Source organism: Thamnophis elegans, chromosome 8, assembly GCF_009769535.1.
Source record: "Thamnophis elegans isolate rThaEle1 chromosome 8, rThaEle1.pri, whole genome shotgun sequence".
In the NCBI taxonomy this organism is placed as follows: Eukaryota; Metazoa; Chordata; class Lepidosauria; order Squamata; family Colubridae; genus Thamnophis; species Thamnophis elegans.
In genome coordinates this window covers 2,328,758-2,356,219 of record NC_045548.1, presented here as the reverse complement: position 1 = coordinate 2,356,219, position 27,462 = coordinate 2,328,758, and the positions used below count along the sequence as shown (strand labels likewise).

At 39.2% G+C, this 27,462-nt stretch overlaps 1 protein-coding gene across 2 annotated transcripts; it reads right to left on the bottom strand.

Annotated features, from left to right (window-relative positions):
* Position 1: 1 nt before the first annotated feature.
* On the bottom strand, positions 2-27,462 carry ZCCHC2 (zinc finger CCHC-type containing 2). Of its 2 annotated transcripts, none has more exons than XM_032222888.1 (14): positions 25,679-27,462; positions 23,934-24,039; positions 23,196-23,272; positions 21,765-21,836; positions 18,665-18,777; positions 16,346-16,440; positions 11,809-11,892; positions 11,123-11,180; positions 9,752-9,884; positions 8,386-8,450; positions 7,533-7,627; positions 5,060-5,188; positions 1,822-3,255; positions 2-205 (listed from the first exon to the last, which is right to left on the bottom strand). In XM_032222888.1, the coding sequence occupies exons 1-14, from the start codon at positions 26,666-26,668 to the stop codon at positions 135-137; spliced, it is 3,522 nt and encodes a 1,173-aa protein (XP_032078779.1). In that variant the 5' UTR covers positions 26,669-27,462; the 3' UTR covers positions 2-134. The 2 variants fall into 2 exon arrangements, with proteins under 2 accessions (XP_032078779.1, XP_032078780.1); XM_032222889.1 differs by having other exon boundaries at positions 25,709-27,462.

The following is a 27,462-nucleotide window of genomic DNA, read 5'->3' as shown; positions in this document are numbered from 1 at the left end:
AGAACAGATGTTCACAAGCAATGAAAAAAAAAATGCAACAAAACATAAACACACACAAAGAATCTCTCAAATCCAAAGAATTTCCCAGATTTCTCAAACTTCATTTTGGTATGTAGGCAATGTTTTACTTGGTTTCAGTCAGCAGAATCCAACGTATCATTAGAAGGGGGTGGGGGAGGAGGTGCATATCTCAATCTGTAAGTGCCTAGAATAGGAAAAAGAACTTACTAAGTCACTGCTTACACTTCATAAAGTTATGAGAAAAACTACAAAAACCCAAGGGTGAATACTGTCTTCCGAAAATGCTATGCTATTATCCAAAAGAAATTCCACATATATATATAACCTCTGTAGAAATCAGTTTATTTTTAAAGGAAAATCTTTCAAAGTTTTCCTAAACAAATAAACACACAATGGCTACAATCAGGCATAATATCAAATAAGGGTTTAACTTTGAGAATAAACTGAGCATTTAGTGTTCTCTGGCTTCTTTGCTTCTTTTCCCCATCCTCCCATATAGCTTTAGAGAGGAGCTCAAAACTTCCCATTCTGTGGTCAGTTTCACATGCTACCTAACATTTGGGTGACGGTTAAGAGTAATTACGCATCATGGAAGTCAGGCAGTTTCGTCAGCTATTGAAAACTACGCATTTCCCACAACTAAAGGCTAAAATTAATATCTGTTCATCTGCATGATCCACCAAAACTCCTGAACCACTTGCAGCAAACATTATAGTGGGCATCATGTGGTCAGAGAGGGAAAGCTATCTTGACCCGGCATGACATCCAAACGAGCTTATAACTTTTAAAATCCTTGAATGGACTTAACTGTGCAACGGGGACTATTCTAGCAACTATATCTTCCAGATATCAGCTTACAAAATAGGTCTTTAGTAGTCAAGTATCAACAGAAACAAAATAATAATAATAATAATAATAATAATAAATATGAAAACGGATATACTTTATAATTACAAATATAAAGAATTAAAGTATAAAATTAATAACGGTTTTTTTTAATGGTTTAATTCACACCTACGCATTTAAGGTAATTTCCTTTTTCTGAAAATATCTCTGGTCAGTCACATTTGTAGGGAAGAGAAAACAAAATCTACCTAGGCATTAATATAAAAATATGCTCTTTTTAAAAAATAAGCTTATAACGTATAACAAATGTGACTTGCTTTTAAAAGCTAGGACGTTTTTGCCTGACTGCTCCGAATGTGCCTATGAAATTTTGGCATCGTAATTGTTAGCAACTAGACAAATGCAATTAAGTTTTAGTTTGCTTTTCATTATGGTTATCAGTGAGCAGGTTAAGTGAAATGATGCTTAGCTATCCATGAATTCCAATACATTTATTGTTGAGGCAATGTAATTCTGAACCAATTCCAATTAGTTACTTGGACCCAAGACATAAAAGTATGTAGTGATTTTATATTCCTCCCATTAGATTTTTTTTTGTGTGCCTAGGGATTATACTCTTTATTTTCAGGACATGTGGCAGAGACACAATTTGCCAGGTTTCCCCTCCTTGACAATTTTTTCACTTTTTTCCAGGGGTGCAGTTAATCTTAATGTCTTATGCCTATCCTAAGGCTTAAAACATCAAAACAACCCATAAAACAGCAGAAAGGGACTTGCAGTTGTCTCTTCTGCTGAATTTACAGCAAAGTGGCTGGAGGCTGCCCACCGCTGTTAACAGTCAGCCGTACATGCATACACAGACATACAAACCATAGAGAGCAAAAATGAGAATGACATGGCCAGTAACAAAAACCGTGTGGGCTCAGAAGCAACTGTGTTGGGTGTTGTGATTACCTTGTTGATTGGCTTCCATAGATGACTGCTTACAATCCTGTGCATAGTGCCCAGTAACACCACAATTATAACAGGAGACATTCCCAGTCTTCTTGGGACCTGATCCATTAGAACTGGCAACTACATTTGAAGCTTGATACACAGGATAAAAACCCCGGTATCCTGCCATTTGCTGCACACCATAGTTGATTTGGCTCCCCATCACGGGCTCGTGCATTGAGTAGGGGCCCCGAGAGAAGAAATACGGGATCTGCGTCCCGTTGGCCTGATGTCCTTGGCTGAGGTAGCTCCCATTGCAAAAGGGCAGGTGGAAGAAAGGTGAGACTCTGTAGACTTGACCTTGGATTTGATTGGGGTAAAAGTAGCTGTTGATCTGAAGGCTGTTTCCGTTGGCGCCACAACTACACCTACGGCCGCAAGAGCCGCAAGGCCCCAACTGCTGCTGCTGCTGCTGCGGGGACAACAGGGTCCCATTTGCGTTAGTATTCCCAACGGCATTAATGTAGGAGGTGCTGTCGCTCTGGGCGGTGCTGTGTGTCAAAGCCGGGCTCGGACTAGGCGCCGGACCAGGAGTGTGGGTCGGTATTGCAGGAGGGATAGTGGGCTGCACTTGACTAACACAAAGGCCTGTGGTTGGAGCTGGTGGTGTGGATGCCACAGTATTCAGCACTGTCGTACTTTGATTAGGCAAAACGTTGGTAGCGTGAAGAGTTACCGGTACGGTAAAAGGAGCTGGTGGAAGTGCTGTGGAGAGCCCGGTTGCAGGAACCACTACTTTCAGATTCGGAGGCTGAGGGATGACTCCCGTGTTTCCGTCAACATGAGGCACCATTTGATTTAAGCCCATCACGTGTGATACAGATTTTGGGACTGGATCTGCTGTTGGAAGGGGAGTTCCTGTAAAATTACCTGGACTGTGGACTGGAATAAAGGCAGTGTTTGGTGATCCAATATTTAAGCTTCCAGTTTGTTGCTGGGGTCCATTAACTCCACAATTTTCAGATGCCTGCGGGGAAGATATTTTCATTCTGTGCATCCCTAACTGCAATGCAGGGCTACCAGGCTGGACCGTAGATGGGAAAAATGTGGCCGGCAAAGGGGAAGACATAAGTTCGATGTGTTTCTCAGATTCAACCGAAGATCCCATTCCAACCGGAGCGGAATTAGCAACTACCATTCCCAAAGTTTTCCCATCAGCGGATATAGGTGGTGGCACTACAGTTTCAGGCTTCTGTGCACTATTGAGCACGACACAGTGCAGGGCAGGCATAAATGAAATGTGTTGAAACTGTGAACTCAAAGGATCCTCCACAGTGTTTTTATTGTTTGATGTCACTGACATTTGTGTCAGTGCCTTATTGAAGTCCGTAGCACCATATTCAGTAAACCGCAGCACAGTTTGGTTCCCAGAATCTTCAGAATTGCTGTCTGTGTCTGTGTAAAAGGCATTAAAAAGCTATTCAGATTTCTAGAAAAACAATGTTCCCTAGGCAAAAACATTATTTTTGAAAGTGCAATTTTTATAGTAATTAAAATGAAACATTGAAGTTAATAATAATAATAAATACAGAGTTGTAAAAGCCTGCATTGATCCAATAGGTGTCATTTACAACTGACCAATTAACCTGGTATTTCAAATTACTGTTATTTTTTTAAGGAAACAATATGTTAATCAATTGTAGAGAACAATTATATGAAAATTGTGTATTTGAAACAATATCTTTAACAGATATATGGAAAAGATACATTTTCAATGCTGAGAAAAGTTTACTAACTGCATTCTAAATAGGCTATTCATCTTACGTGACTTCGCTTTGGGAAATGAGAATAGTTTAACATGAGGTAGTTTAATAATAATCAGATGCAAAATGTTTCAGGTTTAGATATTTTTGAATTCAAAATGCTTCCATTCTGAGTTCAAAACAATTCTTTGAATCAACTGGTTTGCATTCATAGTGAGCTGTTTCAATTTGCTTAAAAACATTTCAAGCTTGAAACTGCTCTTTTCCCAATTATTTTCCTTAAACTTAAAATGGAGCACTTCGGTTCTGAAACATTTTCAATATCCCTAAGCTTTTAGTTTAATACGACCAATTTAATCCCACCAATTTAGTTGCTAAAACAATTAATTACAAGAAATATGGCTTAATTCATGCACAAAACCAGCTTTTGTGCAATAAGCATGGCTTTCTAAACCTGAAAACCATGAATAGACATATTTCATCTGTAACAATTGTTTAAAATGGTTAGGCTGTGTCACACTAAAAGCCTGTCTGTTCTCATTACAGCAAAGCTCATGCTTCTCAGTAGACCAGGGGTGTCAAACTGGCGGTCCACAGGCCAAAAGCGTCATGTGCAGGCCACGCCCACCCTAGCACCGCAAAGGGAAAAAAAACGTCATGAAATGCCACGCGATGGCAATATGACGCCACGAGTTTGACACCCATGCAGTAGACTATAAGCAGGATTTGATTACATCATCCTCATTTCCACTCACATCCCATAGCTGGTGCTGAAAGCCATTCTGATGCTGTTACTGTAAGGAATAGTTATCTTGATTAGTAGCCATATCCACCTGTAATTTATTAACTTCCCAATGGGAAAGCTAAAAATTAGTTATGGTTTTTTTAATATATATATTTTGGAAAAATAATCATTACAAATGATTACATACTTTTGGAAAAATAAAGCAGATGTTTAACAAATCTAAAAGCCTACTTTTCATAAAGATTACAATTATAGCATAAATTTAAGTTTACCTTCCCCCCTTTCTTTTTTCAACAACATCAAGGGAAGAAATAGATTGATTTAAGAAGCAGATGTAAAAGATGCAGCTATACAGAACAGCAACCGCATGCTCTGTGATCAAAAGGTTTTGATGACACCATGAACATGGTTCCACAGATAAAAGTCAAGATTAAATTTGGGCATTTTGCAAGATTTGTTACAATGTATAAGAACTTCTCTAAATATGTCTTGTTTTATCAAAGCTATTGTTTTACAATGACAAGGGAGAGGGAAGGATGATTCACATGTAATTCTCATCCTATGTATAGAATACAGATTCTTGCATTCTCATCTATAACTTACTGTATATAACTGTATGCTGTAAACTTTCATCAATGAAATTGTTAAAGTCTATTCCTGATGGCTGTTACTTGGGGACACAAAACCAAATTAAAGAAGCAGCATACTAAAGTGATTCTATATGTTCTTATTTTAAATACAAAAATACAACCTCTGTCTTTTTCTTCTTCACTTTCAAAACTTTCCCTTCCATCATGCCGTGGACTAGAAGGAGAACTGTAACTCTCTGAAGAGGTTTCTCCACATGTGTCATTTCCAATTGTAATGTCTAAATTTGAATCTAGAAAAGATGTCATAACAGCAAAATTACTGCTAAACACCACTAAGTAATATGCAAATTAACTTGGGGTTTTCTGCATTTTTACTTGCTACCCAAGCACCAACTCTCTGTATATTGCAGCCAACAAACAAAAAATACAATCTAATATCAGAAGGTAAAAACCGTTGAACTGCACAAAATTGTCACAATATATATATAATACATGGGCAAGATTCTAAAATCTTTTTTTTTTTTACTAAAAAAAACCTATATGTGTCGAGTAGATTTTTTTTTAGTTTTCTCACCCCAGACAACCAAAATTCAACATACAAAAAGGCTTTTGTAATTCCCATAATTGAAAAGCAATCTTAAGTAACATAGATGCCTTTTATTCAAGGGGAAAAAAATCAATGCTGATGTTATGCAGTCTTTAATTAGGTCCTGAAAATAAATTCTGAACCCCATAATGTATTCTGATCCTGGTAAGAGTTCATATTCCTGCTTTTTAACTTATGATTTGTATGTATCCAAAGATATTATTGCACATTCTAATCCAGGAGCAGACACTTTTTGCTCCGCTTAAAAGGAAAGTCTGCATGTGACTTTATTTTTTAAAAAGGATAACAACTTCATATACAATTTCTTTCCAATTATGATGCACAGCTTTTCTTCAAGTACACAAAATTGTTGCAGCAGAAAAGAATGACAAGTTGCATGATTGCAAATGACTATGAGGAAACATATACTATAGGTAAGCAAACCTTTTCATGGACTATATGCAGTCTTGCCTCTATTGGCTAGCCAAAGTTCAAAGTTTAATAAATTTATATGCCGCCCAATCCCGAAGGACTCAAAATATCTCCAATGACAATTCTGCAAAATGCTACATTATTTCTTGAAACTCCATCAAATGTATACTGTGGGAAGCATGGTCTGACAGTCCCCCCCCCCCCCAGATGCATTTATGTTCTAACAGGCAATGAAACAACCATTATAGGCATACCTATGGTAGCCATATTTAAGATACTTTGACTCAAGGATTGAGAATACAATCTTGACGAGAAGTTTTGAGACTAATGAGCAAGAAAGAAATCCTGTTAAAAAAACACCCAGTCAACTTTCTTATTTCACAAGAAAAGGAACTGACTGAGAGAATTACAGTATATAGCAGTGAAAAATAAAGTATATTTTTGGTTTTCAAGTTTCTTGTAAAGGCTTGATACAGTTTACTATTTCAGGTGCTAATGTTTATGAAGTTAGAATAATAATTTGAATCTCTATTTATTCTTTTGAAAAGAGGTGGTTTGGCTAGAAAACTGGAGTTATCTGGATAGTAAATTGAGTTTCTTGATGGTAATGATAATGCTAGATGTTATCAAAGCCCTATTCCAGAACAAAGGCTCACACAGTATGTATCTCAGTGTTTACTTTCTCTTGGTCATATTCACTGAAGCAAAGGTTATGACCATACAAAATTAGCACTTTACTTACTACCATCGTGACACTAATGGCAGTGTTTCTCAACCTTGGTGACTTTAAGTCCTATGGACTTCAACTCCCAGAATCCCCCAGCCAGCATAGCTGGCTGGGGAATTCTGGGAGTTGAAGCCCACAGGACTTAAAGTCGCCAAGGTTGAGAAACACTGCTAATGGAATTTTTTGAGCCACTTCTGTTCCTATTATGGCATGGGTACACAACCATTGAAATCACTGATTAAAAAAAAGACAGGATTGCGGTCTTAGAAAAATAGAAGGAAAGGAAGAGTCCTCCAGTGAATAAGCTAGAGTTCAAGAATTCAATAGGAAATGTTCTCTTCTAAGTCCTCCAAGGCACCACTGTCGTAGGAGTCATAAAGAAAATGGGCACTTGGCTTGCTTTTCAAATCAAGCCCATGGATCGAGATATGATGGGTGACTTGAGCTAGTCATACGCTCTCAGCTCAATCACTTCTCAAAGTTATTGTCGTGGGGAAAATAAGAGGAGGGAGGAGCATTATGCTTGCCCCCTTGAATTATTTATAAAAATAATACAGGCAGAATAGAAAAAGACAAAAAAAAAAAACCGAAGAAAATAAAAGAAATAACATTCCTGCTTTAATAAAGGATTGTAGAGAGCAGTTCCCTGATATGCCAAGTAGACTGCATGGACATGGAGAATCCCTATGGAGAACTGAACAAAAGTGACCCATAATGTAAGAGAATCTACATGAATTAAGCTAAACTTTGACTAACAGCATCTCTATATGTCTTGCTATCTCCACAAGCAATAGTATTATGCTGCATATTTGCTAAGTGTATTGCCCACTATATAAATCAAAGAAGAATATTAAAATAATCTCTAATGTATTTGAAGGGTGTTTTGTACCTTTTACTGTTCCTGGATGCAGGTGATGAGCATCTGCAACTCTTACATAGTTGGCTCTCATGGTTAGTCTGGAATCAGTCCTCTTTATTTTATCTCTGTGCAGGGATAAAAACATTAATCAAAAGAATAAGTATAAAATTCTCTTCATGGAACCATGAATTCTAAACATCTACTATCATCAACTTTTGAAGGTCTAAAATGGCATGATATCCAGGTTGTGATTAGAACATGCCTCTCCAATACTTTTTTAACAATGGAAAACCTGCCCAGAAGCTCCAAAATATGAATCAATGGTAATAATAAGAGTTTTCAAAGAGTTCAGTGATGGTTAATTCTACAATAGACAATCTTTCTACAACAGACAATCTTTCAAAGCCGCAAACAAACTCAATGAAATTCTTTAGGCAATTCTAATCCAATAGCAAATCAATCAAACTGCACAATCTAAGTTGTTCAGAATTATGAAAAATAACATAAGGTCATTTAGTTATTTCTGAAATGGGAAATCACTTTTTCCACAGGGAATATTAAAAATTAAAAAAATACTAACTCTTCAAACTTCTATTAACTAATTAACAGTAGCAAACACCTTGTCTTTATTCAGAAGTCTACTATATCCTATTACTTACAACTTTAATCTTAAATTACATTTATCAATTTTGCACATGCTATTCTTAATATGCATTCATCTGTCTAATATTGCTAATAATCAAGATCAACCACACGTCTGAATTATAAACATTCACTTTTTAGTAACCGATAGTAATATAATTGATTCTAGGGATACTAGGCATATTTGGGGAAAACATTTACACAATACTCAGTTTCTTTTAAAAATGAAATAAACACCTACTTTTCTGATTGCTGTTTTCCTTTTTTTTTGTTTAATACAGGCAAATTCTTTTTCTCTCCCACATGCTAGATGAAATAAAAAACAGATCAGAAGTTTTCTATCTATGTACAATTTCACTTAAAAATGTAATGAAATTAGTTGCATTTGTTGCCTTAATATGTAACAGTTGCCAATTGGCAATTACTTCAGAGGCAGCTATAAGCTTTCCAAGAACTTATGAAAAAGATTTCATCCTCTGGTATCAGTGCTAGTGGATTTAGATACAACCTGAAACAATTACACAAAACATATTTATGTGTCTAAGACACATAATATCATCTCTCCTTTTTCAATCTTTGAAAGTCACCCTTCTATTTTTGAGTAACAAAAGTTGGGTGTCATTTTTCAGGCTGAGATTTGTAACATGTTTGTATATCTCTCATATACCATATGAAATAAGCACTTCAGCCATAGAGTGTATGTGTGCAAGAAGAACGGAAGAGTGATTATGTTTTATTTAACATGTTTAACCTGCTTACAATTTTGAAATTATAAATTTAATCACATCAGAAAGATGAACCATATAGAACTATCTGAGAGTAAAGTTACAAAAACTTTAACAGTAATCAGTGCTTTCATGAAAACAGCAATTTCCAACATATGCTTCTAGGTGAATTATCACCAGGCCATATGCTTAATAGTGCCCACGTCTACCAAGACATTTATTTATATTAATTGGACATACATTTTCAGCGTACAATTGTTTACAATTCAACCTCTTTGGATATTCATGAATTCAATCTCTATATATAGTAAAGCTATTGGTTAAATTGCAGATCTATGCAAAAGAAAGCCACAAAAAGGTTTTATAGCTTCAAATAATTACTAGTGAAATGACAGATTGTAAGAATCATTTGGCTTCTTAGAATACTGGAGGATAGCCATAGCAATCTAATTTCATAGAGAAACAGGCACCATCCAATCCACAAACCACATATGATAATTAGCTATGCTGGGGGAGAGGTCACCCCGTGTCAGAAATAGCACTGCCCAAGTTTAAAAAAAACAAAAACAGAAAAAGATCTACATATTTAGATGTGTGAACTTGCTATTTTCTAGCAAAAAAGAAAAGAGAAAACGGATTGAAATGCCTCTACTTTAATTCTTATTAAATAACTTAAACACGTCTCCTACCCAACTTAAATAGTGTGGGAGGTTATCTGCATTATCTTCCCACCTTAAAGAGGAGATGACAAATTTCTATCGGAAAAAGCTAATATTTAAAATGAAACCAATCAATTCAATGTCTCAGAAATATGCCTTTTTATATGAAGTTTTGCCGCCATTTTCTTGCATAGACTTTCTAGGGTGAAGAAAACTAGAATACCTGATCAAGTATTGTGCAATGCTCTGGATGCTGCTGCAGAGCCCAGCCTTTTCTCCTCCAGTCTGCTACACCATTATATTCACCGTGTGCTATGTCAAAACCATCCAGTGAAGGACATCTGGTATTAATAGTGCTGTTATAAAACAAATAATAAGAAACTATAATTAAACTTCTCAACCATCAAAACCAGTGGCTCTTATTAGGGATAAATTGGGCATATCCTGGGGTGAAGCATCCAGTTTAGGGTTACGGCTGCCAATAAATTTGTGTTTTATTTTGTTTTTCCATTTTTTTAATGGGAGCATTATTTAAGACTAAGAAAGAGGGTAATTGAGCCAAACAGTTTAGAGAATTGTAGATATAAAGCATATTTTCCCTCTTTGCTTATCTTTGACCTCACCTTTGGGTGACTAACTGTACATACACAAATCTGGACTTGTGCAGATTACTATTTCAGAATGATCCTCAACTGACCTTTCTTATAGTAGCCCTACCCTTATCTCACTCATTCACAATAGTTGCTTCACTAACCAACACGGGCAGGGCTGAAATGTCAGCATAGGAAACACCTTTCAAAAGAAATTGCCTGTATCAGGGGAAGAGAAATATTGTATGCATGCAGATGCCCGTTTGAAGAAATACAACTGTAGCCATTGTCTATGTTACCAGAGATGCAGAGTCTCTAAAGAGCAGTACAATTTTTTTTTTGTAAGTGAGATTTCAAAACTGCTTTCAAGAGATAAACTAGACCTTGATGCACTCTTGATTCTAATGTACATTTTTAACTTTGGAATTTTGTTAGCCAACTTTTTATCAGAGAATAGTACAGTATAAATTATACAATTGGATGTAGAGTTTTTCTGTTTGCCTGAAACATGAAAAGTTTGGTTCCTTATGCAGTAGTATTATAGTGCACGTTTTATTGCCTTTTATTGCCCCACGTAGTTCCAGAGCAATAGTATTTTATTTAACAGAATAATTTGGCAACTGTCAAGTCTACATTATGAATTAAATTTCAAAACAGGATTCTCCAATTATGCCTAACTGTTTAATCTCTCTACCGTCAAGAAAATTTCAATGTATTTATTTATTTATATCCCACCTTCATTTTTATAAATAATTCAAGACAGTAAATGTACATAATAGCTTCCTATTTTCCCCACAATAACAAACCTGTGGGATGGGTTGGATTGAGAGAGAATGACTGGCCCAAACTCACTCAACCATCAGATTATTTGTGCAATATCAGCTCCTATTTTAACAACTCCCAAACTTATCCAGGTTTAGCAAGTTATGAAAGTAGCTTTAAATTCATCCAATGAATCAAATACCAAAGACTATTTTAAATGAAAAGAAACATTTAACACCTACTTAGCAATAGGACATTTCCCATTATGTTTCTTATGAATAACTGGGTGCTGCATCATATCTAGATAAAAAAAATAAAGTATTGTGCTATTAGTTAAATATTACATTATAATGGCTTTATTATACAATATCATACAAATTCCTTCAAATAAAATATTACAAAAGTATGTTTTTATTATACTATCATGACTGTAATACCTGAAGTGCTATAAAATAAAGCATCTAGTAACTTAGTAATCAACTCAATTGCTAATTAGTTATCTTTTACAAATACCTATATTAATTCTGGTAAATGTAACTTTCTTGCTCATAACATTGCAATATGATTAAAATGAAGTACTAGACCTATACAAGTCAGATGGTACAGTATAACCAACATTCAGTTCAAAAACTGAACTATGTAATGTTTTGGTTTTTACTTTCAAAACATTTTTAGACTTGAGCATCTTCTGCTTAAAACATACATATATATTTATCACATGGTGTAAACAACTCTATGAAAATAAAAGAAAAAATAGTGGCAAGCAATAGAAATCAGGAGGTGAAAAAAGATGAAAAAGAAAAGAAAATCTGAAATTATCTTATACTAGTATCAATTGTTAAACCTCTTCAAAACAAAGATACTTTACTGAAAAACCTCAAAATACAACTTAGAAAGAACTTTCCATTCATTTAATCTTGGAACAAACCTTCTTCCTGGCTTGAGGCTTCTGAGCTATCCTCCTTGAAATGTTCTGGCATTTTAGATGTCTTCAGGGAAGACTGGTGGTTATCTGAAGAGTAACAGCCATTAAACAATAAAATATAATTATTTTAAAAGCTTAAGTAGAACAATAAACTAGATGTACAAAAACCTGAACATTTGAAGTTAGAACAAGTGAATCCTAACAGCTGCCACCAGCAGAAATCAATGTTACTATTAGCAATGCTCAATGCAATGCTCACAAGATGACAGTATTTATAATACTTCTAAACAGCACCTATAGGCACGGCAAATGAAATATATATACTAGAAGGCTACAATGAAAAAATGTGTATTTTAATGTATTTGTAATTAATAAGCAATTTATCAAACATCTGTCAACATCATGGGCATGTCCATCTAGCTTTCTTGTCTACAGAAGTGGTTGGGTGTTATCTTCTTCTGAATCTTTTTCAACTTTCTGGGCAAGCCTACAGCAGTGCTATTTCTTCCTGGTATTCCACTCAAGTATTTAAAGGGCTGACCCTGCTTATCATTTCAAAATCAGATATCAATAGGTATAGGTATAGGTATTTTATTTGTATGCCGCCCTTTTCCCTGGGGGGACTCAGGGTGGCTCACAGTTCAAAGGGAGGGAGGACAAACCACAAGTTAAACACATAAGACAATACATTGTTAAAAGCACAACATTCATACAATTCGGGTGGGGTTAAGGTCTTTAGCCCCAGGCCTGTCGGGACAGCCAGGTTTTAAGGGCTATGCGGAAGGTCTGGAGGGTGGTGAGGGTACGAATCTCCATGGGGAGTTCGTTCCAGAAGGTCGGAGCAGCCACCGAGAAGGCTCTCCTCCGCGTGGTTGCCAGTCGACATTGACCGGCTGATGGAACTCGGAGGAGGCCTAATCTATGGGATCTAATTGGTCGAGTGGAGGTACCGTATTTATCGGCGTATAACACGCAGTTTTAAAACTAAAATTGCAAGCTTAAACCCTGCCTGCGTGTTATACGCCGATACTGCGTGACGCCGGGTCCCAAACTGCCTGCTCCAGCTGATTCACCGGCGCCCATGAAAGGAAGTTTTCTTCCCTACTGAAACAGAAGCCGCAGCAGGAGAGCGAGGCTGCTGCCGGCCGTTTCACCTTGCGCAGCGAATTTGACTGGGTCCCGGGGCTTCTGCCGGGCGGCAGAAGCCCGGGAAGGCGAAAGCCTCGCTCTCCATGGATACTTTGACCTTCCCACAGTTGCTTTTCTGAGCAACTGGGAGACAGAAGGGACGCAATCTCCTTTCATTCTCCCTCTGCCTTAGTCACTCGTTCGGGCAGCAGAGAACGAAAGAAAATTGCATAGCCAAGGACAAAGGAGCCTGCAGCCTCCTTCATTCAAATGTTCAGGCAGCGGGGATGGGGGGGGGGGGGGGTTTCTCGCATGCCTTCTTTCTCTGAAGCGCTGCAAACCTTGGGATTGTGTAGCAGCCAAAGATCGCCTGGTTAAAAAGGAGGAAGAGGAGGCTCCACTAGTCCGGAGCCCATCCGCGGTGGCAGGGATCCCCCACACACATACACACACACACAAGGAGGGAGGAGAGACAGAGAGAGAGACAGACACACACAGAGAATGACAAGAGAGACAGAGAGAGGGAGGGGGGGAGATAGAGGTAAAGAGCCACACAGAGAGTGAGAGACAAACAGATACAGGGAGAGGGAGGGGGAGAGGGAGGGAGTGTTTATGCACAGAAGGAAGATTTAAAACTTCGGAGTGAATCCGGGAAGAGGGAAGAGATGGAGGACTGACTTTTCACTCCGATTTCTGAGCCCCCAGCTGTTAGTGACGGAGAAGGACGAAGGAAGAGATTGCATTTTTGTTAGGCTGAAAGAGCTGTGGCGTTTTAAAGAAGTCTCGTTCTTTTTATTTAAGCACGAAAGGAAAAATCTCCAAAAAGCCCGGGGCTTGCAAAGGGACGCTGTGCTTTTTTTTTTTGTTTGTTTATGTTCTCACAACCATGCAAAGGTGGGTTTTGTGCTACAAGGATCTTTCTTTCTTTCTTTCCCTGTCTGCGGTTCCTTGCAGTTGCTTCGGTTTAAAGCACCGTTTCTCATTCCTTGCAAAACTGGGGCAGGACTGCCTCTCCTTGCAGCAGGCTCGGTTGCAAAATGTTTCCCTGATTTGGTTTATAAGTTCGCAGCAAGGCAATCCAACAAATAGGAAAGTTTTAATAAGATTTTCTGACTTTATTTGGTCTCTGCTGCCACCCCCAACCCCAACCCCTCCCAAGGAGAGAGTGGGAAGGAGAGGAAGGAAGGAGGGAGGGGGAAGGAAAAGAAGGGAGGGGGGAGAAGATGGAAGGAGAAAAGATGGAAAGAAGGAGGAAGATGGAAGAAGAAAGGAAGAAAAAGAAGAAGGGAGGGAGAAAAGAGGGAAGGAAGTGGGAAGAAAAGGGGAAGAGAGGGAAAGAGCAGAAAGACGAGGAGGATGAAGTTGATAGGCAAGAGGAAGGAGGAAGGAAGGAAGAAAGAAAAAGGGAGGGAGAGAGGAAAGAAGAAAAGATGGAACTAGAAAGGAAAGAAGGGAGGGAGGAAAGAGGAAGACAGGGAAAGAGCAGAAAGACAAAGGTGAAGGTAGATAGGCAGAAGGAAGGAAGAAATAGGAAGGAGGGAAGGTGAAAGGATGGAAGGAGGAAGGAACAGAAGCGAAGAGGAAGAGAGAAATGGAAAGAGCAGAAAGACAGAAAAGATAGATAGGTAAAAGAAAGGAAGTTGAAAGAATGGAAGGAGGAAGGAAGAGAAAAGGAGGAAGGGAGTGAGTGAGGAAAGAAGAGAGGATGGAAGGAGAAAGGAAGGAAGAGAAGAAAGTTTGCCTTTTAAGAGGAGTTAATGTTATAATTCATGTTCTAATGTTATAAATTTTAATCCAACATTAAGTTCCGAGCTTCCAAGTCATTTATTTTTAATGAAAAAAATTTTTACTCAAATTTTTGTGTTAAAATGGGGGGTGCGTGTTATACGCCGGTGCGTGTTATACGCCGATAAATACGGTAATTGGCAGTACATCAATCATGTGCTACCACAGAATGTAGCTTTCCTAATAAATTAGCATCCATTAAGAAGTCGAGGTATTTTTATATATAGGTAATCCTCGACTTATGATCACAATTGGGCCTGGAAAATTTGTCTTTAACTGGGGTGGTCATTAAGTGAGGCATTGCACAACTGGACCCCTGTATGAGGTTTTTGCTGTGGTTGTGAAAGCAAATCATCACATGGGCATGATTTGTGACCTCTCCTATTCAGGTTTCTTGTTGAAGGTCAGCTGTAAAGGTCACATGAATTGTTGCAACTAAGCTAATTGCCAAGTGCCTAGGCTGCAACCATGTGACCACAGGGACACCACAATGGTCATAAGAGCGAGGACAGATCATGAGTCACTTTCCTTCTGTTGAGGATTGAGGGTTCAATCCTAGGTAGCCGCAGATGTTTCTCTGCTGGGGTGCAAGGAAAAAAATATCTGCTGCGAACTCTGAACTCTGCGTGGCATCAGGAAGAGCATCCAGCCAGTAAATGCTCAGCTCCATCCAGCCGCCCTGACTCTACCCCAAATTAAGGGATTACAGGGTCATAAAAAGGGAGGGTTTTTTCTTACCCCAATAGGACTGGTTCACCCCACCCATTCCAGCAGAAGGGCATACTGGAAGCCCCATTGGTCTCCTGCGGCCCAGGAGAAAAGACTTTCATGGTGCCTGTCCTTTGGAACATCTTTCTCCCTGAAGAAAGATCCGCTCCCATCCTTCTGACCTACTGTAAGGCTTGAAGACCTGGCTCTGCCAGTTGGCTTAGGGCCCCAATAGGGGTGTATCATGTTGATTAAGAGAAGAGTTCACCTCCCCTCTGAGCATCATGCTCACTTCCTTTCCATTTTTTAAATTGTAATTTTACTGTTACTAGAAATATTACTTGTTCATGGTTTTATTGGCTTTTAACGTTATAAGCCACTCAAAATCGCCTTGAGACAAGATGGGCGGTAAATGAATGAGTGCATGAATGCAACAATGCATGAATATAATTAAATAAGGTTGTATTTTATGGCTGTCCAAATAGGAGGTAGCTTGTTCAATCATTCTCTTTCATTCCTCTTCACTGAAGTTCTCTGTGTCATTTCAGGTAACACAATTTCCTTCTCTGCTATAACCCAATATTTGTCTTTGCTTCCTATGCATACATGTGCCATAATCTAAATGTTGCACTCAACAGAAATGTGATGTTAGTAGGATGCTTTGAGTCAAGAGGGTTGCAGAAGGTGAAAAAGATTGGTTGCACAAGCCAAGTTACAATATATACAATTGAAAGAGGCCACCCATTAACAACTACCCTGAAAATAATACACCAAGAACACATAATAAAAATGAACTGATGAACAACTTGAGATAACATTCAAACCCTATAATTTTAACTGGCATAAAGATCAAATATGCTTCAAAATAGGAAACTTGTGTACAAATTCATAACAGAATACAAAAATCAGAGTTTCTTACTATGAGAATGTAAATCTTCTGAAGACAGAGTCTGAAAGAAGTTGTTTACTCTCTGATTCTGGAGAAAAGCTGGGGAAGTATTTGCAAATAGTTGCCTAAAACATGTCAGAAAAAACAAATATATTTAACACTAATATTTAACACAGAGAAATGCCACTGTGTATCAAACATCTCCATTGCAAATAAACAGATACATAAACAGGAAGGAAATAAAAGAGAGGAGATTTTATTATGGGCAAAGTCATGGATGTTTAAAAGTTTTTGAATCTTTTTGAATTTTCATTATTTCTACATAAATGCGACCTAAAACATTATCTGTTCTCCACATAAGTCCTAGAACTCAAACAAATTCAATAAACAAGTCAAAATATATTTGTTCATTTATTTATTTATTGAGAAAATTAATGTTTGGAAATAGCCAAGTTAAGTCTTGACCTTAATCTATATTATAGAAATGTTGTGGATAGTTTTGAAGTGGGCAGAATGGGCAAGGAGCCCACCAGCAGCCCCAAGTTGCAGCTGTTTTGCCAGGAGGAATCGGTTAAAATTATTTCAAGCCGATGTGCAGGACTAATCAACTGTTATTGGAAATGTTGTAGCTATTGCTGACCAAGAGGAAGGGGGAATATCATTTTCTGAAAATAAAGGTTCAAATACCATGCACAAATATGTTTGGATCATCTTTCTTCTGCTTTAACCAACTTTTGTATAAATTGTGTATTAGGGGCTCTAATCTTGCTGCATGATCAGCTTTTTTTAAAAAAATTTTGAGCTTCAATCCACAGACAGATACTCTGACATCATCCCATAGAAGTTGCTGGTACAATCAGAAGCCAAAGTTTATCAATGATGGCAAGCTGTCCTGATCCAAAGGCAGCCAAGCAGGCCCACCTTAGGATACTGCTACTGTGTTTCATAGCTACGTTTCTCATGCTGGAAGACAGAATTTGCCTTTTATCAAACTTTTCATTCAAGCCAACAAGTTCTATTTTAGTATCATTATCCACAAGTCATCCTTCCAATAATCTTCTGGCTTCTCCACATGTTTTTTCATCAACTGTAACTGGGCAGCAATGTTCTTTTTGGAGAATACTGGCTTTATTTATCCAACCCTGCCATGCAAATAATTGTTGTCCAGCATTCTCCTAATGGTATTCCCATGAACGCTGACATTTATCGGTGCAAGAGAGATCCTTAGTTCCTTAAACCCTGCCCTGGGGTTCTCTGAAACCTCCCTTACTCTTGGTTTGATCTTGGTTACTGCTGGAGAGAGTAACAATGTTGTTGAATTGCTTCCATTTAGACATAATCTGCATGCAGTGAACAGATGGGAGTCCAAATTCTTTCGAAATAGTTCTGTAGTCTTTTCCAGCCTAGTAAGCATTAACTGTTTCTGAGAGGTCTTCACAGCTCTGTTTTATTCAAGCCACGACAGATCGATAGGCCTGTAGCATGAAGATCAGATTTTAATGGCAAATACTTTTGCCATAAACAAATACGTATGTCTTTTGGACTATTTTCCTCAATAAATAAATGTACAAGTATAATGCTTTTGGCACCGATTCTCTTTATGTAGTTTTAGGACTTGTGTGGAAAACATATGTTTTAGATCATATTTTTTACAGAAATACATAAAAACAAAAGGGTTCACAAACTTTTAAGTGCATCTATATAATAAAATGTTACAGAAACCATGCGAACAAAATCTCATACAGTATGATCCAAAAGTCATAGCAGCTATCTAGATGTTAAAAGACTTAAGCCACTTAGACCCATGCTGTTTTCATAATACACATGCCTACATATCTATAATTCAAGTGTTGCATCCAACACACTTATATTAGTCTCATTCTACATACACAGGGACAGAAATGATCCTGTATAGAAGCATATTATTTTAAAGACAAAGCCTCGCACGACTGGGAATTTTGCAGATTTTGTGTAGAAACCTTTATAAGATGCTTAGGGCCTATAGTTGCAGAGAAGGGAGAAGGATTATAGCTTAAAGGTACAAAATATGGTCAACATTTAAACATTTGTATGTTCAACACGATTAGCACCATTCAGCTGGATCAGGAATAGATACTTCGATACCCACTGAATGTTAACTATACAGCAAGCCCTCATAATTAAGACACATTGGTTGGACCTGACAGAATTGAGAAAAATGTACATTGCTTTATTCTGAGGTAAATGAACTAAACATGACTATATAAAACACTGATTTCTCAGATCTATAACTGAACATACATAATAAAGTGATTAATTCAAGATACATTTACAGTAAAAATAACTATATTCGTTGCTCAAAAGTTTTACCTTATCATAGGCTCAAAGTCTGAATGCCTCCTTTCTTCTTGTTTCTGTAACCCCTGATTTAATGCCGCTAAAATAGTCTTGTCAAATGATTCAGAAGAAAGATCCTTTGGAAGCTGATGAAAGGCACATTTTTAATTATTGTAGAAAAAGTAGCATTTATCATAAGTAAATGGATAGATTATAACATTTAACTTTAGAACTGCTTTCTTCATTCCATAAATTCACAGATCAACGCTTTGAATTATTTTTAACTCATTTTTATTTAAATGGGTCAGTATATCTAGTAATACAGCATGTCAAAGGTGAAAAGACCATCACCACACGCATAGTATCCAGTAGAATAGCCAACTGAACTTTATTCTCTACAATAGGATATGGAATCTTTATTTAGTGAAAGATGAAACCCAGGCAGCAACCTTTAGAAATAGGAGATACAATTATAAGTTATGATGAGAGTAAGGAACAAAAAGGACAAAGGTGGAGTTTTGCAAGGCAAAGCATATTGACATTCGATCTCCAGATATCCAAATAACAAGATAAATTATGTTAAGAAGCAAACGCTTTAAAATATGTTATAAAGGGGTGGGGGGGGAGAGAGAGGGAGAGAGGGAGGGAGGGAGGGAGGGAGGGAGGGAGGGAGGGAGAGAGAGAGAGAGAGAGAGAGAGAGAGAGAGAGAGAGAGAGAGAGAGAGAGAGAGACTGTGCACTCATGTGCTAAGACACATGGCAAATTTATTATCTGCCTTTGGGGCAAAATCATGGCTTTATCCATCATGCAATGCGCTCTTCACTCTCATAAAACAAGCCCATTCCTGTTCACAACTTTTCTTACTGGAAATGTTTACAAACGCCACAGAGATTGTAAACAACACCTTCAAGTCAACACCTTTGATTCACTTTCAAGGTGACATCCTCCTTTCTACTAAATTACTCTTCTAACAAGAGCCTTGAGGAGAAGGATGCAATTGTGAGGATAGGAGAGATTTTACAGGAGGAATCCAATTTTTGGATGATAAACCTGTATCTTGTACCAGGGAAGCTTCTCTAGAAAAACAAATAACTTTTGCTTGTAGATAATTCAGTCATTTGAAAAATAGATAAATGAATTTGTGACAGGTATGTAAATCACTTGATAACTTACTAGACTGATGCAAATAGTGTGAATGTCATGCATTGTCCAGATAAGTTGTTAGACTGTAATTAGAAGACTTAACAGTTAAGAAGTCTTAATATGAAGAAATGAAAAGCCTGCCCCAATGAAAAACCAAAAAGGAATAAAACATGCATTCTGTCTTGTCAGAAGATGTGTTAAGATGACACACAGAGAATCTGATCGCCATGCAACAAATATTAAGGGAATCACTAAGAATTTTGAAATATATATTTGATGTGCAGTCCTTGATGCCCCCTGAGCTTGCAGGCATTTCATTACCCAAATAGATAACATCAACAGTGCTTATGTGTGTGGGGCTTGTTCATTTGTATATAGAAGCATGTCCTGATGGTATTGATAGAGGTGTGATTTTCTTGATGATTGATTATATATAGGGTATTCAAAATATATAAATGGAAAACCAATAAAAGTAGCGGTTGTGTCATTATATGACACAACTACTTCGCACTCAAAGACAGTATGAAGCCTGCAGGGAAACTGAATGAATTATTTCTATCCATCTTTAGTATGGAAGATATTGGATAGAGGCCTAAGCTTATATTGACTTTTAGAAGCAAGGAGTAAACTAAGGTAATATAGTTACCTGAATTCTAAGTCATTTTGAGAGAATACAAATAACAAACCATCAGATCCTGATAGAATCCATCCAAGAATTACTCAAAAGTGCTGACTTCCTAATAAAAATTAATTACTTGGTCCTCAAACTGGGATCAAGCAGCAAAAGGATTGGAATGTAGCCAATTGATACCGAAGAGGATCTGGGAAAATTATAGGGCCAGTAAACTTAATATCTGTTCCAGGGTGATTAGTAGATATGGTAACTTAATTAAAACATACACAAATACGAACTTATAAAACAAGAATTAAGGTAAATCAACATGAATTCTGATCAAGTAAATCCTATCTCACTAGCCTTATATTGTAGACTTAAGAGCACTAAGAGGCATGTGGATGGAACTGTTAATAATGTATCTCTTTTTAAAAAATAACATCTTGGACAAAGTTGTTCTTTAAAAATGCTCAATTAAATTAGCAGTCATGGGACAAGAGAACTCAAATATATTATAGATTGTTAACTTTTTTAAAAAGTGAAAAGTAAAGAGAAGTTAAATAACTTGTTCATAAACCATCTTGAAATATAGATAAACATGAGCTAGCAAATTTAGGGATGATAGTAAAAACAGAATGGAAGATTAAGCACTTATTTAATCTATGTAGTTAATTCCCACAGTACATGTGGGAGATCCCTGTTGCATGGCTTAAACAAGTGATGAACAAATTCATGGAACACAGAGACTATTAATTTTGAAAACTTAGTATTATATCTATATTTGGGGAAGATGCTTCAAACACCAATTGTAATAATGGCAGAAAATAGGCATTTTTGGTCCAGAAGAATATGGTCAGCAATGTGAGTAATACAATGCTGAACTATGATGGTACTTGCTCAATTTATATTCTCATATTCATCAAAAGTAAATTGGATGAGCAGAAGTGTACCGTTGCTTTGTGTTTCAATTGGTCTCTAATAGTGTTCTTTCAAGTCATAACTTTTTGCAACTACCCCAACATTCCTTGACGCATTATTTCTTTTTTTTAAAAATCAGCAAAATCAGCACACGCATGAAACCTCATGAATTAATGGAGTGATGTGCATAACTCGTTCAAGTTGCACAAGTTGAAAAAAGGGTTTTATGCAACTAGAATATTTGTATCACTAGAAACAATTTATTGCTTCTTAAGCAATTATAACATGGTTAATATTTCATAAGAAATACCTGTACATATTCATCTAGAAATTGAATATATGAATAATGTTTGACAGATTAGTAGATCAACTCTGCATATCAAAAACAATCTCCTACTGTAATTTGAGGTAACACCTCATGCCATCTAGCTTTATTACATAAGCCTTTGAATATTTACCTTTAAGAGAAATTCTTGTAGTTCCTGGTGTGTTTTTGTTACAGAGGATACAGAATGATCAGACCAGATTACCTGAATGAAAAAGGAAAAAAAAAACCTTAAGAGTTCTGTTTCTTTAAAACTAAGATACAGATAGTTCTCAACATGACAATTGAGCCCAAAATTCCCATTGCTAAGCAAAGCAGTTATTAAGTGAGTTTGCCCATTTTATGATATAACTTGCCACAGTTGTTAAGTGACTCACTGCAGTTGATCATGTTAGTAAACACAGTTAAGTAGATCTGGCTTCCCCACTGACTTTGCTTGTCAGAAGGTCACAAAAGGTGATCCACACAGCCCAGAATACTGCAATAGTTATAAATACATGCCAGTTGGCAAGCATCCATGTTTTGATCTCGCGACCACAGGGATGAGGCAACAGTCGTAAATGTTAAAAATGATGTCACATTTTTCAGTGCTGTTGTAACTTCAAATGGTCATTAAGCAAACGCTTGTAAGTTGAGGACTGCATTTCATACTCAAACACCAGGTAACCAAGACAGATTTTAGAAACAAGAAAAATTAAAAACCCTCTACTGGTTCCAATCCAGCAGTCCTAACACCAAGTGACCAGTCTGATATATTAAAGAAGTTCACAGCTATGGATAGCCTCTCTTTGCTGCTGATCTCAAGCAGCTGTGCTAATTTCAGAGGTTATTGTTAATCTTGGGCCATACTTCCAGGGTGGTTGTTAGCAACATTTGAGATCCCCATGAGTTTATTTAATTTCCCTTTAGAATTTATCTAAACTAGTGATCATCACTACATGTAAAAATTCCTCAGCTTATCCATTTCTCTTTTACTTCATTCCATCATGTCCTATTCTTGAACACTGTCCGAGCAAGTCAATGCAGTTTTCTGGGCAAGTGGTTTTTCACTAGTGGTTTGCCATTGCTCCCTTCCTAGGGCTGAGAGAAAGCGACTGGTTCAAAATCACCCATCTGACTTTGAGCCTAAGGTGAGAACTTGTGGTCTCCTGATTTTTAGCTTGATGCTTGAATCATTACACCAAAATGACCCTCCATTCATTATCTGCTGACCCTAAATCTCCCCACATTTAATCTTAATTGTTAAACTTAACTTTTAATATTACAAGAACAAACCAATTTTTGGACCTAAAAAACAGATAAATGTCTTTGTTTCGTTCACAATTTTTCCTATTATTCGTATTCAATGTCATTATTCTGGGATAGATAAATTTGTTTTATTTCTTTTCCCGGCTATGTGGAAAGAAAAGTGAGGAGCATGAAAGTCCAGCATTTTAACAGGTTCTTTTTTAATCATGGTGCTAAACTATGATTTACCATTATGAATAATGCATGCGTGAGTCAATTTTTTAGATCTCGTGTAATTTTAAATTACCGAGATATGACCTTCAGATAGATAACTTACTTTGAAAGTATACTCCAAATGTTTATCAGATCTTTTCCTAGGGACTCCTTTCAGCATTATTTTCTGAATGTGTACAGCTGAAAATAAAGAAACAGGACAGAATTCAGTAATTCGCAGTGCTGTTTAAAATTTAATAGATTTTTGTCACTTATTTGGCCATCGTGTCATTATTACCGGAAATTTAATTTTTTAATAGAATTGCAAGAAATCAATGGAATGTCAGTTTGCTTTTACACTTTGTTTTATAATACATTAATTATACCTTAATTATAATCCATAATTATCCTTAATTATGGATTATAAGAAATTGTGACACTGCACTGAGGGTTCCCGCCCTCTCACTAACAGCCATTCTGTGATTACTTTGAACAGTCCAAGTGTCTGAAACAAATCTGAGCATGTGAAATGAAAGACTTCTCATATAAGACTGGATATAGCATAGAACTCTGTTACCAAAAATATGTTGTTCCTGAAATAGTTAACATAGATTCAACAATACAAACAAATACAAAGTGCATAAATTATGCTTCTACCTCTGGCCTCCAAAAGGCTTAATGGAATGCTTAATGATCAATAGTTATTATTGAATGTTCTCACAATTTCATCAGGTACAAAGATTGGAGGAAACTACAAGTTTATCAGACATTAGCTAAATACCTATCACAGCTAGTTTGTAATAATATGATAAATGATTTTTCCAGAAGTCAAGCTTGTCAAGATATAAATATATCAACAAACCTTCTTGCTGTGGTCTGTGAGTGGCCACCATAAGTTTATCATGAACTCCTGCCCTTTGTTCAAGTAAACTGCTCTCACTTGTTGGCATGCAGTTATGGGAAAAGTTCTAAATTGAAGGAAACAAAAACCAGCGTTACATATAAATGTCATCACTTTAGAAATACAGAGAATCAAAATTCATTAATTCAAAAGTATACTGCAATCTTAAAAGTTTTACACTCCCTACTTGCATTCCACAAAATTAAGGTGTTCTAGAGCAGGGGTGTCAAAACTCATGGCAGTGTCACATGATGCATTCGGGACATTTTCTCCCTTCACTAAACTGGGTGTGGGCATGGCTAGCACGTGATGCAACTGGCCCTCTTTTTAATTTTTTTCTGCACTTTCTTTTTTTAAAATACAAGTAGCATTAGTTTTACCTTTTTAATTATACTTTTAATAAAATTATATAAAAGCACTTCCAAAAGACAAAAGAATCAACAATTACAGCCCCTTCCCCTATTTCTATTTTCATAACTCCAATCTTTAGCAGCCCAGGGATCTATTATCAGGTCTGGCATGGTTTATAAAAGATTTACCTGTTTGATACATTAAGGGAGAAAGGCCTGACAAGGTCATGCAAAAGGCAAATGGCACTGAAAATTAGCAGCCAGGGACCAGGTGGTGAAGGGACATGCTCACAACCCCAAATAATCAAGTGAAGTTGGGCTGGTCCCATCTCTAAGTTTATTATGATAGGAAGTGCTGAAGGTGGCATTATTAACTTTCTGTCCCCTCAGTACAGGTGCCGAGACATCTCCAGATTTAAGGCCGTGGGGAAAGAGCTCACCAACCAGCTTTGACCTACCAATGGATTATGTTATTAAATACTGCAACCTAATCCTGCTTGTGCATTACTTTACAAACAGGTAAAATCAAAACCACACGAATCTTTAGAAAAGAATGAGAAACAGCCTTCGGTTGACAATACTACTCAACTGGCCTTCTCCAAACAAGCTTCTTCTGCATAGGACTTATTACAATTCCTCAGATAGCCTTGCTTTTTAACCAAGCTGTGTTATCAGAGTAAAAGTGTGCTTGTGCCTTAATTACAGCAGGTAGAAGCAGCGCAAAGATGCTTTCGGAGAAAGAGCTCTCATTCGGGAGTAAGGATTAAACAAGAGAAGGGCTGTCCCAAAGGTGCTTTTTTTTTTCAAGAGGCAACTGGACTTTCTGATTTTTCTTTGAAGACGTTTCGCTTCTCATCCAAGAAGCTTCTTGGATGGCCTTCAGGAGAGCTGAAGAAGCTTCTTGGATGGCCTTCAGGAGAGCTGAAGAAGCTTCTTGGATGGCCTTCAGGAGAGCTGAAGAAGCTTCTTGGATGGCCTTCAGGAGAGCTGAAGAAGCTTCTTGGATGGCCTTCAGGAGAGCTGAAGAAGCTTCTTGGATGGCCTTCAGGAGAGCTGAAGAAGCTTCTTGGATGGCCTTCAGGAGAGCTGAAGAAGCTTCTTGGATGGCCTTCAGGAGAGCTGAAGAAGCTTCTTGGATGGCCTTCAGGAGAGCTGAAGAAGCTTCTTGGATGGCCTTCAGGAGAGCTGAAGAAGCTTCTTGGATGAGAAGCGACAGATCTTCAAAGAAAAACCAGAAAGCCCAGTTGCCTCTTGAAAAAAAGCCCCTTGGGGACAACCATGACCTGGAGGGCTGGGAAGCCCCCTAGGCAAGAGAAGGGCTGCAGAGTGGTGCCAATGTGGAAGGGATGCCCTTACCCGCGACCCACGGCAAGGGAAGGCCCCCACCTCGTCTTCACCCCGGCAGAGGGCTCCCCGCAGCCGCTCCAAGTGCTCCCTGAACGTGACCCTCTGGTGGAAGGAGAAGGCCGGGTGCAGGGAAGCCATGGTGAAAAGCAGCAGCAGCTCCTCCTGAGCCACCAGCCCCAGGCCCCCCTCCTCCGCCGCCTCCGGTCCTGCTAAGGCGCCTTCCTCCTCCTCCTCCTCCTCCTCCTCTTCTCCCCCTCGCTTCCTTCCCAGGGGCGACCGGCAGCTCTGCAAGATGGCATCCACATGGGGCAGCAGGCGATGCAGGCGGCCGGCAGCCTCGCGGTTCTCGGATCCCAGCAGGGCCAAGTAGACGATCAGCTTGGAGCGGACCGCGGGGTCGCGGAAGTCGCTGCCGCCCAACGCCAGGAGAGGGGCCGGCGGAGGCGGGGAGCCGGCGGCCGCAGCCCCGGGGGGAGAAGCCGGGGGCGGCGGCTGCTGCTGCTGTTGCTCTCGGCTTCCCCCGGGATTGTTCCCGGCCGGGGCCGCGTCGGCGGTTCCAGAAGCAGCGGCGGTGCCGGCGCCGTTAGCTTTGGCCTCCGAGTCCCGCAGGCAGTGGTAGTCTTTGCGGGCCAGCTCCTCCAGGCAGGAGCCCAGGAAGCGCAGCTCCAGCGGGTTGAGCAGGTCGAGCAGCCCGACGGCGAACTCCAGCCGCTGCGCCGAGCCCAGCGCCAGGCCGAACCACTCGTAGACGGCTTCGCGGGGGCCTCCGGACGAGCAGCCGCAAAGGCAGCCGCAGAGACCCGGCGGGGAGCCCGACGGAGCCCCCATCGCCCCGGCTTCGACGCGAGGCGGGCGACTGGCCAGGCCTCCGCCGCGAGGCCCGAGTGGGATTCCGGCGGCCGCCCCGTCTCCTCCTTCTCCTCCCTCCTCCGCCCTTTTGCGGCTCGTCGTTTGCCGCGGCGGCGGCGGCTGCTTCGCCGGCAGCTTCATCTTCAGCATCCTCGAGGCGGCGGAGGCGGAGGCGGAGGAAGCCGGGGAAGGGCGTGAATTGGGCGGGCTCAGCGCCGCCGCCGCCGTGGTGCTTGGTGGTCAAGAGGCGCCGCCGTTCATCTCCTTCCCCTCCCGCCGCCCTTCAGAGAGAGAGGAAGCCCCGGTTCGAGCTGAGGGAGGGCGGCGGGAGGCGCCTTTGCAACGGCCGGAATGGCGGCAATGGCGGCCGCCGATCCTGTCAGCCTGTCTGAGGAGAAGAAGAAGAAGACCTTGGCGCGCGCGCGGTCAGCGAGCTGGAAGGCAAGAGCGGCCCGGACTGCGCAAGTGACGCCGCCGCTCTCGCCGCTTTACAACGACTCTCTTTTTTTTTGAACCCCGGCCAATAGGAGGGGGAGGAAGGAACCGGGAGAGTTCAACGAACTGTTGGGGGGGGGAGAGAGGAGAAAAAAAAACTAGAAGACGAAATGGAAGTGGAACATTCCTAGGCAGCCAATCGGGGGGCGAGCTCGCCAATGGCGTCACTACGCGTCGTTCCGAGACCCTTCGGGAGGTCTTGGGGCGGGGGAGCGTCCCGCTGAGGACCAGCTAGTACAGTCTACTCTAGTCATTGGCTGTGGGCAATGGGTGCAACCTGTATTTGTGTCCGTCGCATGGTTAGAGAAATAGGTTCCGTGTTTCAACGGTGTTATTAATGGAGGCGGCGATGCTATTCCTATTTACTGGGAGCTCAACCCAGTTGTTGAATTTATATCATGTTTTTTCCTCCTGATGAGAGAAACGTCCTTCTGGGTTCGGCTCCAAGT

Coding starts and splice junctions, on each gene's coding strand:
- ZCCHC2 (XM_032222888.1), bottom strand. CDS start 26,668: ATGCTGAAGATGAAGCTGCCGGCGAAGCAGCCGCCGCCGCCGCGGCAA. Junction 21,837..23,195: donor ATTTGGAGTATACTTTCAAA/GTAAGTTATCTA, acceptor TTTTTCATTCAG/GTAATCTGGTCTGATCATTC. Junction 11,181..11,808: donor AGCCTCAAGCCAGGAAGAAG/GTTTGTTCCAAG, acceptor TTTTTTATCTAG/ATATGATGCAGCACCCAGTT.